Here is a 12372-nt window from a genome sequence, read left to right as displayed (position 1 = left end):
CTAGCGTACAACAGATGGCGCTAGGCGTTTGCGTTCGGATACGGGCAGTTCAAGGTCATGGGTACGTCCGTGCACGATAAGTTTCTTTAAAATCGTTTCTGTTTTATTCATATACAAACACGAAAGCTTCTCTCTTTAACTAAATGATTGGGGGTGGGGGAGGGAGAGGGGTTGTTGGGAGAAAAGGACAAGAGAGTGGGGGAAGAGAAGGGGGGTTCATAAAACTTACTAAAAAGGTAAACAATGTTTCTCGCAATGCAATCTCTTTCAAGTTTGAATCATCCACACGCGATTCAGACGTTCGATGCGTTTAAAGGGATTAAAGGGTGAACAGGCGACGAACTATATATATATACTGCCGGCTTGTGCTGTTGTGCTGCCGGTTCGCTGTTCACGCCGATGATGCTGATGCTGATAATGATAACTTAGCTGCTCCTAGTACCACCACACTAGTTCACTTCGCTTTTTTTTTCGCAGAAGCAATGTGGCGTCGTCAAAACACAATGTAACATTCCAAAATGAAACTAGAAAGGTGAGGAGCAGAGAAGCGCCAATTAGAATGTCGATTTACTGCCCAATTGCTTAAACCTCGAATCCTTCCGCTTACCTACAAGTGTAAAGTTTCAGCGCCCTGCTTTGCATGCATTTATTTCCGGCCCTTATCGGGTGCATCCCGATCAAGATCGTCCTCCAGGTGCTTCTTGTAGCCCCTCGGTGGCTTGATCTGCGCGGGGAGAAGAAGAATGAAGTAAAAAGCTCATTAATCCGGCCCGGCGGTGTGCGCCTTCCAAACCAAGGCATCGCCCTTGCACGTACCGATACTTTAGTGAACGAACGATCGATGCCGTGTCGATTTCTGGCCACGATGAAGTAGGCACCCTCGTCCGCGACCACTGCCTCCTTGATCGAGAATCGAATGTAGTCCGCGTGCACTTCCTTCACCGTTCGCGGCGAGTTGGTCAAATCCTTCGTGCCCTTCATCCATTGAACTGTTTGAACAGGGAGCCAAAGAAGAGATGAAAACATGCGGGAGAGCGAAAGAAAGAGAGAGAGAGAAACAAAAAAGGGAATACGCTCATTAGGGGGCTTGCTTCCGCGTCGACCAGGTTCACTACCACCACTTACTCTTCGGTTTCGGGTCGCCGATGATTTTGAACGCCATCGACAGCGTGTCGCCCTGTCTGATCTTGATCTCGGGCTGCGGCCGGGACATGAAGATCGGTGGCTTCGCGCCCTTGATCGCGTTCGGGTTGATGATGTCCACGTTCGAGGAGGATTCCGCCTTGCCGAACGCGTTCGTCGCCCGGCACACGTACCGGCCGGACGCGTCCATCGTCGCCGCCGTAATGCAGAGCGCAAACAGGCCGGTGCCGTCGCTGTACGTGCGCACCTTCGGCGGCTTGCCGGTGACCGGGTAGCGGTCACGGAACCACTGCACCTCACAGTTGCCCTGCACCTCCACCACCAGACAGATGTTGCCGCCGGACGGGATCGAGTAGTCGGCGAGGCCCTGGTAGAAGTGCGGCAGGTTCGGGTTCCGGTGGTACACGCTGTGCGTGCGCTCCATCAGCACCTTCTCCTTGCTGACGAACTGCACGTTGTGGCTGATCGCGTCGCTGCAGCCGCCGCTCTCCGCCTCGCACGTGTACGTGCCCGAGTCTTCCTCGCCCGGGCTGGTCACGATCAGCTTGCAGGTACCGTCGGCATGGTCGTACTGCTCGTACTTGTCGCCCGGGATGATGTACTCGCCGTCCTTGATCCAGGCAATGTTCGGCCGGGGCGTACCGCGCACCCGGCACTCCAGCACGATCTCGTTCGAGTGCAGCGAGTACGTTTCTGTTGCGTTTTGGTGGAAATATCGGGTGGAAATATATCGGGAAGGAAAATTGACATCACGCCCAAGAGGCAGGATTAGCATGGGTTTGGGGGGGTTGGGGGATGGTTCGATTGGCCTCCAGGTGACATTCTCGGCACCTTCAGTTCTCTTGCCCGCCGGTAGTCATGTAGAGCACAGGTACGATTTATCAAAACGGACACACGCAAACACACGGAACGACAGTTACCGATATACACATATACAGAAGAATCATACACACACAAACATGGAAACACATACATTCGATGGGAATTTGACACACACACACAGACACACAGGCAGCGGTTACGGACTAAATGGTGCTATCTAAACACAAACAAACACTCCAGCTTCTGCCCCCGCTTCTACTTCTGCGGGGAGTGCCTAAAACCGTCTCGTCAGCGTGTGGCGGTCCGGTCGGGTTTGCTTCGTCGACGACAGCCGTATGTGGTCCAGCACGAGAATGCAACAGTTCGTGACGTCCTCGCCACAGTCGTTCCGCACCACGCACTTGTACATGCCCGCCTCCTGGTGCGTGATGTCGTAGATCTCCAGTATGCTCATGCCCTGGTGGCGCGAGATGCGATACTTGGCCCCGCTGCTCAGCTTCGTGTAGTTGTGCACCCACTCGATCTCACAGTTGACGCCCCAGAACGAGCAGACCAGCAGCAGGTTGGAGCCGCGCTTGACCAGCCGATCGCGCAACACCGTCTGCACGATCGGTTGGTACATCTCGAGCGAGCTGTGAAGCTGACTGTCGTGGCCACGGGACAACGTCGTTGCGAACGTGTCCATCCGGTAGTGGTACGGGTAGGTTTGGGATCGTTTACCACCGACGGTGGTGGTGGTGCGGTCCATCTCGGTGGACACTTGAAGCTGGGCGGTGCGTTGGGATTTAGATTCTTCGCGAGTCGTAGTTGCCGCCGTTTCCGTTGTGCTGGTGGTTGCTGTGGAGAGGAATAAGAGAAATGATTAGCAGAGGGACATTAGAATAATCGAAGAACATGGCAGTGTACTATTAGTTAATATACTAAAACTTTTGAAAGGGTTTTCAGCGGTTCTAATACTGTTGGCGCACTTCCAGAACTCTTTGTGATGTTATATCATAATCGATCAAATAAAAAATATGCGATTAATGTATCACAGAGTTTCAGAACAGCTGAAAACCCCTGTAAAGCCCACTAGGGCAATACGAAATTCAATCATCAGTCTTTACATAAAGGTTCTAGTGCATTAAATTTGTCATAAGAATGCTGCTGAGCGATTCTTGCTTGGTCTAATGATTCCTATTCTTATTAATTCTTTGCAATGAAAGCATCGACTGGCTCGGTTGTCTATTTGATAGAAGCATTGGCTTATACAAGATCGGACGGGATAGATTCCCATCCAGAACTTTCCTCCCAAAACCTTTTACTGACGCAACTGGTAGACATACGGGGGGAAGTCTAACATGAACGCGCGCCGATGTTGGCCGTTTTACGCCATAGTACGTTCAGAATATCTGTCGCGATACAAACAATCAGTTGTGTGTAGCTTAATTGGTACAGTACATCAAGTTGTTATCGTGGAGTGGTGATCAAAGTCTATACAGCAGCACCTCTCAATCAACAGAAAATGATTCTAGACAATTGACACACTCTCTCGAGAGCGATTGTTTGTTTGTGTTCAATCTGTCCACTCAAACGCCTCAAACGCGGGGGGGGGGGCCGCTCTTACAATGTTCGAGAGTGTTTATAAACACATTCCAAAGTGGTTGTTCTGTTCTCCATCACAACAAACGGGTGTTCTTACCTTGCACGGCACCACCGCTACTGCTGCCCCTGCCACCACCAACGGAGTGCCGGCCGCTTGCCGCCGTATCATCCTCCATCGTCTCGGTAAGTGGCATCACCGTCGGGCTAGTTCGCTTGATGCGGGCCCAGTCGCGTGAACGCCATTCCGTCCGCTCCACCTTCGTCAAACCCTGCTGCTGCTGCTGGTCCGCTACGGTCGGCGATTTCCGCATCGTTGTGCCGGTCGTCGTCGTCGTCAACCGGTCGTAGTGAGAGAGGTAGCTGCGACGCTGTCTCGCCACAACGTCTGAAGAGCTTGTTACATCACGACCCGACGACTCGCCGTGGCTCAAGTGGCCAAGCCCCTGCATGGAACCGTAATAGTACGGGCTGCTGCTACTGTGAAGATGGTGATAGCTGCTACTGCCCGTAGAGGCACGCAACGATCGACGATGCTCGAAGGTCGTTTGCCTGCTGCTCTCACGGCTGCTGCTGCTGTACGCATGATGCTGGTCGGCGGTAGTACCGGTGTGCTGTTGATGTCTTCTGTAGTACTCCTTCACTTTGGTGTGATCGTACCCGGCACTTGCCGTCGACCGTGTCGAAGACCGCTGATGGGAGATGGTGCTGTGGCCACTGACAGTAGCGGTGTTAGTATACGATTTGTCTGTGTAGTGATTTGTACTGGCCTGCTGGTACTCTGGGGAATCAAAACATTCAAAACAAGTGTAAGATAAACACACACACATACAAATACACATCTAGACATGTTACCCGGGCCGGAATGTGGCCGATGCTCTTTGTGTTAACAGAGTACAGTTGCTCACTGGTTATCGGTGTTGCTTAGGAATATAGAAAGACCCTTCTGCTTTGACAGACAGATACGTGCAGATACGGTCCGATATAACGCGGAGACCGCTCAAGGTAGTGACAGTAGTTGACAGATAGATATTGACAGCGGGGATTAGCTAGTGTACGGTTTAGTAGTAATAATCAGATACTGAAGCAGTATGCAGGCAGTGACAGTCCCGGCAGCTGCCACCATGTTTGACCCGGGTGCTGCCGCCGACTGCTAGCAGCAGACGCCATCAGGCTCATTACCTAGGATGTTGCTAGCAAAGATTGGCGGTACGAACTTGGTGTACGGATTCTCGTAAACAGTAACCGCCGACTTGGTCTCAATGCTACCGGCGTAGTTGCGCGCCTCGAGCTTGTACGTGCCGGCGTCATCCGTCGTGACGTTGACGATCTCGAGCGTCACCTTGCCGTCGCGGCGCGTCTTCTGCCGGTACTTGCGGCCCTGCACGAGCGGTATGTCGTCCTTGTACCACATGAACAGCGGGAACTTGCCGTCGACGTAGCAGGTAAACTTGAGGTTCGAACCCTCCGGCACGGTCTTATCCTGCAGCTGCGTAATGAACCGCAGCTTGTACCGATAGTCGTACTCCTTGTCGTGCTGGCTGCGCGTTTCCGACCACTTGATCAGCGCCTCGTCCTCCGGATTGTAGTCGCAATCCTTCGCCCGCAGGTGCCGGCTCAGGATGGGCTTTTCCGACTTTTTGTGCAGCTCGTCCTCGAACACCTTCAGCACATCCTCGTCGCTGTTCTTGTAGTTCAGCCAGTACGACATGTCCGTCTTGTCGACGCTGTTCTTCGCCCGGCACACGTACCGCCCGCTGTCCTCCTTGCTCGGCTGAAAGATCTTCAGCAGCTGGCGGCCGTCCGGGTACTTGCGGAAGTACAGCCGGCCGCCCGTGTTGTGGCGCATGAACACGCCCTGCACGATCCACACCGTCTCCGGTTCGGGATCGCCCCGCACGCAACACTCGAGCGTCAGCTCGTCCTGTATCGGGTCGTACTTTTCTGTAAGGGAGAATCAGGTGGAAATCAGGAACACGGTCCAGAAAACAAACAAAATGCTCGCAATGTTCGGGGGATTTCCCTCGCTCGATGTCCGACCATCCGACGTTTTGCCGATCGCTTCTGCCTCCTCTTCATCTCCTGCATACCTTGCATGGGGCGGGTAAAGACCGGCGCTTCGCCCTTAATCTCCGTCTTCTCCACCACCGACACCGTGCACGTTTGCTCGATCTCACCGTAGGTCGGGCACTTGGCCACGCAGGTGTAGCTGCCCGCGTCCCGGTACTTGCACTTCTCTATCTCCAGCACGCACGTCCCGCACCGCATCGTGGTGTGCGTCAGGCGCAACCCGTTGCCCAGCACACGCCCGTCCCGCTTCCAGTAGGAGCTCACCTCCTCCGGGCACTTCACGTACGCGATCAGCCGTAGCGTCTTGCCCGGCTCGACCCGCACGTTCGCCATGTGCGACACAAAGTCGAACTTTTTGCGCCGCTCGAACTCTTCCAGCGCTACCTGCGTGCGGGACTTGCGCCGCTTGTAATGCGGCTCCGGCTCGGGTTCCTTGGCCGGCGTCACCGGTTCCGGCTCCACGATCTGCACGCTACGCGGTTCTGCCGGGGCTTGCGCTTCCGCCTCCGCTTTCGTTTCCTCCTCCGGCAGCTCCTTCACGTCGGGCAGCTTGGGAGCGCGCTTTACCTTCGGCGGTCCCTCTCCCTCCTCGCCACCTTCCGCTTCCTCTTCCTCCTCCTCGCCACCGTCTTCCTCCTCTTCGCCGGCTTCGCCATCGCCAAAGGTGGGCGGCGGCTCGACCGCAATGTACGATTCGGCCTTAAACCAGCCGGGTCGCTTCTTGGCCAGCCACTCGAAGTACTGCTCCTTGCTGCAGAAGTCGACCACATGCTTGCACGTCGCCTCGCCGACCGTGTTCGTCGCGATGCAGATGTACTCGCCATTGTCCGTGTACGAAGGGTCGTAGAACACGAGCGACGCGATCGTGTGCTCGGCCGTCTCGTCAAAGTGCTGCGAGATGCGCATGTGGCTGTCCGGGTAGACGCCCAGCTTGATGATGCCCTTGTACCACGTCAGCGTTGGCGTCGGATTGGCCCGGATCACAAACTCCACCGTGAGGATGTTGCTGTACGGGTCGTAGTTTTCTACATGCAAAAAAAAGAGGGCGGGACAGTATGCAGAGGTGTTAGAAAATAGAGTGAAATGTGTGTGTTGCACCACCACTGCTTTACTTTACATCCTGATTACTTGCGGTTCGTCGAAAAAGATGAATGCACTCGCGAGACATTAAGTATCTATTAATTAAACTGACAGGGTTTCTCTAGGCAGCCCAACATTCTAAGCAAAGTGTATGGAGACCAGATCACTACTGCGTATGTAGACTCAAGCAAAGCTATCAGTTTCCGTAAAGATTCATTTCAAAGTTTCATACAAAGGTCCTTAGCAACCGTTACTCCCCTCCTATCAATCTCTATAGAAATTCCCATCCATGATGATGACCAAAATCAGACTCATAAGCCTACTTGTAGTCTATCTAGCCACCTTGTTAAAATCCTACTTCAAGGTTAAGAAATCTCAAATGAACCTAGTCCAACCAACCAATGACAGATTATTCTACTTAAGATTAACATTACTGAACGTTGAAATGATATGTTTGCTTATGGCTTGGAGCTGCCCAGAGAAACCCTGTACTATGAACTACATACAGTTCATCACATCGTGTAGCATGAGCTACAACACAGAAGTTTTCGAATATCTTTCCAATGTGAACAGCATTAGTCATCGTTCGCAAGATGTTTTTCAACAACTGTCACAAATATTATTTCCATCACAATATTTGTTTAGCTCTTTATACATGATTTTCAAAACGTCACTAACTGAATCCAGACTGTGACGTGTTAAGTCATATTTAAAGAATTGAACAAATATTGTTATGCAAATACAAGGTTCACCGAGTCAGTACCTAAAGTAAACAGCTCTATTCAACGCTTGCCATATGTTTTTCAACAGCTGTCACCTATTGTATTTGCATCATAATAAATCTTAAGTTCTTCCACAAGATTTTCAACACATCACAATAAAATTTAAAACTCAGTCAAAAGCTTGTGGTGCGTTGAAAGTCATGTAGAAGAACTGATAACTCACTGTGTTGTAAATACAACAGACATGTGACAGCTGTGGAAAACATCACATGATGTTCCACATCGGAAAGAGGCTCTGCAAACCCTGCAATGCATGCTATAGCTGTTGAATATCATATCACAAGAGGCGAATAATGCTGTTCACATTGGAAAGTGCATCGAAAACCCCCCATTGTAAGTGTGCACAAGCTATATGTCACGAATAGGTACCACCACACCCAGTGCTATTATTAGCAATGCCCCAAAATCTAAACCAAACTAGCATCGGCATCGGCGCGAACTTACCTCGAACCATGCGCACGAACGTGGGCGCAAAGGTTTGCACCGTGTTGACCGGCTCGACCACCGTCAGCCGGCACACGGTTTCGATCTCCTCCGTCGCGTTCTTCGCCTTGCACTTGTACTCGCCCGCATCCTTCACGGTGACATCGTTGACCCACAGGCAGCCGTACGCGCCCCGGTGCATGTCGTTCATGTCAACGATGTGGTCGTCGTACTCGACTGGCTGCCCGTCCTTGAACCACTCCAGCGTCGGATCGAACCCGGTGGCGCAGCACATCAGCTTCAGCCGGTGGCCGGCCACGAGGGCCCGGTTGGTCAGGTGCACCGACCACTGCAGCTTGTCCCGCTGGTGCAGTATCTTCTTGTGGTAGTAGCGGGCCATATCGCCCCCGATCGGCGGCGGCGACGGTGACTTCTCCGGCGCCGTTCGCCTGTGCTTGGCATGGCCACCCACTTCCGGTGGTGGCGCGGCCGGTGCTTCGCCCTCTTCGCCCGCGGGCTGTTCTTCGGTCGTCGGTGCGGCGGGTGCTTCGACGGCGGCAGGAGCAGGAGGTGGTTGTTCCTGCGGTTGAGCTGGCGGAGGTTGGGGAGCGCCAGAGGGAGGAAGTGCGGCATCGCCCGAGACGGGTTGTTCGGCTGCCGGAGCATCGCCAGCAGCTGCGGTAGCTTCTGCTACTGCTGCCGGTTGTTCAGGGGTAGAAGCAGTGGCAGCAGCTTCTGCTGTCTGCCCTTCACTTGCAACTACTGCCGGTGCCTGCTGCTGCTGCTGCTGCTGCTTGTCCTCTAGTGAAACATCATCTTAATGTATTAGTAAAATGATACAATACATCGAATTAGAATCCACCGCCAATCGACTATCACGACAACAGAAGGACACAGAGACACAGCTTTAGTGATAGCTCCGATGGATATCGACCGATGTGTGACGACGACGTGCGGCTACGACAGTAGGACGGACGGGCACAGTGACGACGACTGCTACACGCACACCACGGGCGAAGTTACACACACACACAGAAATACAAACAATACACATACACAAAAACAATACACACAATCGTAACGAAGAGTGGCCGGCCAATGCCTGGCGCGTACACTGTGCGGCTACATGACTCTATATCGCAAAAGAACTGCTCGATGGTCGAGAACTCCATCACCTCAGCCAACACCTGGAGCCCCGGTAGCATAAACACACGCTTGCACACAGCCTACTAGCCTACTACTACTAGAGCTTGGCAGGCAATTTTGGCGTTACCTTTGATCGAGATGAACGTCGGCGGCGTTGGTTTGGTTTCGTAATTTTCGTACACCGTCAGCGAGGTGCTGGTGGACGTTTCGCCGTTCTTGTTCTTGATCATGCAGCAGTACTCGCCCGCGTCGGCATTGTCGATGTCCTTGATCTCCAGGCTGAGCAGGCCCTCGCTCACCTTGAACGTGTGCTTGGTGCTCTTCTCGATCGGGTCGCCGTTCTTGAGCCAGCGCACCGTGATGCCCGGGCCGGAGATCGTGCAGGTCAGCTTCACCGTCGAGCCCTTCGGGGCGGCACGCGCCTTCAGATGCGAGATCACCAGCGGCGGTCGCATCATCTGGCGCTGCCGCTGCCATTCCAGGTCGCGCTCCCGTTCCGTCATCTCCTGCGTGGTCGATTCGCGGCGCGACGCTTCACGGGACTTCTCTTTCTCCTTCGCTTTCGGTTTCGCCTCCGCTTCCGCTTGCTGCTGCAGCTGCAGTTCGAGACTGTCGATGCTCTTCCACACCGACGGATCGAACTCTTCCTTCACCGGGATCAGCTCTACGTCTGAGTCATATTCGGGCTCGGGCGGTGGCTTTATCGGTTCCGGCTCGGGCGTCGGCTCCTTCGGCGGGGGCGGCGTCGGCGCCCGAGGCGGCTCGGGTTCGGGTTCCTCCTCCTCCTCCTCTTCCTCCTCCTCTTCCTCCACCGGTTCCGGCTCTGGTTCCGGCTCGGGCGGGGGCGGCGGCGGCGGCGTCGGCTCCTTCGCGGACTTACCTGCCTCCTCCTCCTCCTGTATGCGGGCCAGCTCGGCGGCCGCCTCCGCCTCCGTTTTGGAGTGCTCCTCGGCCGGCTTCGGCGGCTCGGGCTCGACCATCTCCTCCTCCACCACCACCACCTTGACGGTCGAGATGTCGCCGCAGCTGGCCGGATCCAGCGAGCACGAGTCGGTGAAGAACAGCGAGATGTACTCGTCCACGTTCGTGACGCCGCCCGAGATGTCCATCACGAGCGCCTTGTCGATGATGGCCTTCTGGGACGCGACCTGCTTCTCCGGCCGCTCGCCGATCTCGAACGGCGACTTTTCCCGGTGCAGGCTGCGGAAATCGCGCGGCGAATCGCCCCGCCCCGGTATCTTCAGCAGGTCCAGCATCGTCGGCTCGGCCGGCGTCACCTCCACCTGGACCGGCTCCTCCGGCTGGTTCTTTTTCGACCGCGACCGGCGCTCCCGTCTGCCCGTCATCGTTTTCCCTTTTTCCTCTGTGTGTGTTTCTGGTGCTACCCGGAAATTACCACCTTACAACCTTACCCCTGCTCTTTTCGACGGCGTAACGCTCCACAGCATACACTTACACAGACACACTTACACACACACACGCACGCACGACACACAAAACACACAGACACACGCGGAGTTGGATGGTCGCCTCCCCTGCAGAGGCGCGATCAGCGACGTCCTGATCGCTGACGATCGATTCCGGCGCACCAACAACACCAACCACCACCAGTTCTCAGTACCACCAGCAGCTCCACCTTTCGGAAGGGGGTCGGGAGAATCTGGGAAAATTGGACAGGAGAAATTAGAACGGAAATGGAGTACTACACAGCACCGGCACCAAACCACCGTGTTTTGGGGGAAACTTTGGAAACGGAGAGCCCAACTACGGGCAACAACCACACAAGCAATTTTTGTTTTTTTGGGTATATTCTTCCCCCAAATCTCGAGCCAACCCACCAGCGAGACCGTGACGACACACTGTACAGGCGAACGCTGTCGGAGAAGTGAAGCGCACTTCGCACGGTGCAGGGTAGTTCAATTTTCTCGGCTGGTACGAAAGGTACGAACCACCACACAAATCCCCACAAATCGGTACTCACTCCCTCACATTAAAAAAAAAAAATCCTCACCGGACGTGGACAAAATGTTAGCGCGAGGCCTAGAATCGGGGGCTACTTTGCTGCGTTAGCTAAAGCGCGCAACTATGTCAATCGGATCGTTTCGATCGGTTCTGCTGGTTGCCGAATCGAACCCGAAACCCGACCGACGCCGAGACTTGGGGAGTTAAACGTGTATCGTTCGGTTTCGTGTGATGACGGAGCCTGCCACTATTCGCTATTTAGTGGTGACATAGTTTACGCGACATAGCTGGCTGGCTGTGACATAGTTTAGCGATGCGCTGTTCTACTTTATCGCATTATTTATAGGCATCTGATGACACCGACACGGGTACGCGCCCGCCCCAATGTGCGAAAAGAGGTTGTTTTGCTATCCCTCCCCAGCCCCGAGCTTAGTGGGTCAATACCTGATTGATTCAATGGCGCGCACGCAGCGCAACGCATATCCTATATATCCCATCGTCATTCGGCCGATTGGTAAGCGTAAGGCATGTGGGCACACGCCGTACAAGATGGCGCACACCCCACCATCATGTTGAGCGGATGGTATGGCTCGAAATGGGCTTAAATAACATTGCGTTTAGTGCTTTAATTGATGTACAGGGCACTGCATTATCGGAAGCAGCGTAGGCGGGAAGGCGGGTGGTTGTTTTCCTTATGTTTTTTTTTCTTCTAGTCCTTGTGCTAGAGCTTTCCTTTGTTGAGAAAGGCATTATTTTCACTTGCACGAAGAAGAAGAGCAAGTACACGCAAGTCCGACAGGGGTTTAGCCGAAGCAGTTGCCCGATAACGATCATCCCCGTACCTCACGAATGCAAAAGGTATTTCTGGGTAATCTGCCAAAACCCTAACTGCGCACAGGGCTGTGGCTGTGTGTAATGGCGATGGGATTATGCCAAGTGTTACTACTGCATGCGAGGTCCACGAGATCTGTGGGTACCACGAGAGCCGACAGTACTCGGAACATTGGATGCTGGAATTTGCGTAAAGGATCCTGAAAGTAACATTTATAGTAGTAGCCGTAGGATAACCAGTGAGACTATTCCTGTTAACATTAGAGATGGTAGTTAGAGCATTGGTGATTTGTTCAATGGGAGGTTTGGGCGTCGCGGCCAGCTATGATCGGAATGATCGTCTCCGCCCACAGTAACATTGAGAATATTTCTATTGAAATTCCTTGAGATCATCCCCTGTTAGTAATTGAATCGAGCCGACCAACTACAGAGGATCTCTTTTACTTGATGGACAGAATGAATTCCTCGGATCATAGTCACACGGAGCTATCTTCGAACATGTGTATGTAGGGATATTTTTACCCCTAACAGT

The 12372-nt window shown here is 53.6% G+C and overlaps 1 protein-coding gene across 1 annotated transcript in view; it reads right to left on the bottom strand.

The window, feature by feature from the left end:
- Nucleotides 1–81: 81 nt before the first annotated feature.
- The window catches only part of LOC1273231 (uncharacterized), a 31986-nt gene continuing 19695 nt past the window's right edge, over nt 82–12372 (bottom strand). The window contains exons 9-19 of the mRNA XM_061648630.1: nt 9175–10446; nt 7923–8717; nt 5637–6641; nt 4712–5490; nt 3647–4388; nt 2243–2802; nt 1975–1984; nt 1126–1836; nt 817–989; nt 608–724; nt 82–524 (exon numbers count right to left, since the gene is read on the bottom strand). Of these exons, the coding sequence (XP_061504614.1) occupies nt 647–724; nt 817–989; nt 1126–1836; nt 1975–1984; nt 2243–2802; nt 3647–4388; nt 4712–5490; nt 5637–6641; nt 7923–8717; nt 9175–10446 (6125 nt within the window). The 3' untranslated portion in view covers nt 82–524; nt 608–646. The remainder of the gene's footprint in view (nt 525–607; nt 725–816; nt 990–1125; nt 1837–1974; nt 1985–2242; nt 2803–3646; nt 4389–4711; nt 5491–5636; nt 6642–7922; nt 8718–9174; nt 10447–12372) is intronic.

Source organism: Anopheles gambiae, chromosome 2 (genome assembly GCF_943734735.2).
Source record: "Anopheles gambiae chromosome 2, idAnoGambNW_F1_1, whole genome shotgun sequence".
In the NCBI taxonomy this organism is placed as follows: domain Eukaryota; kingdom Metazoa; phylum Arthropoda; class Insecta; order Diptera; family Culicidae; genus Anopheles; species Anopheles gambiae.
Note: the sequence above shows the minus strand (reverse complement) of the source record. Positions and strands in the feature narration are given on the sequence as shown.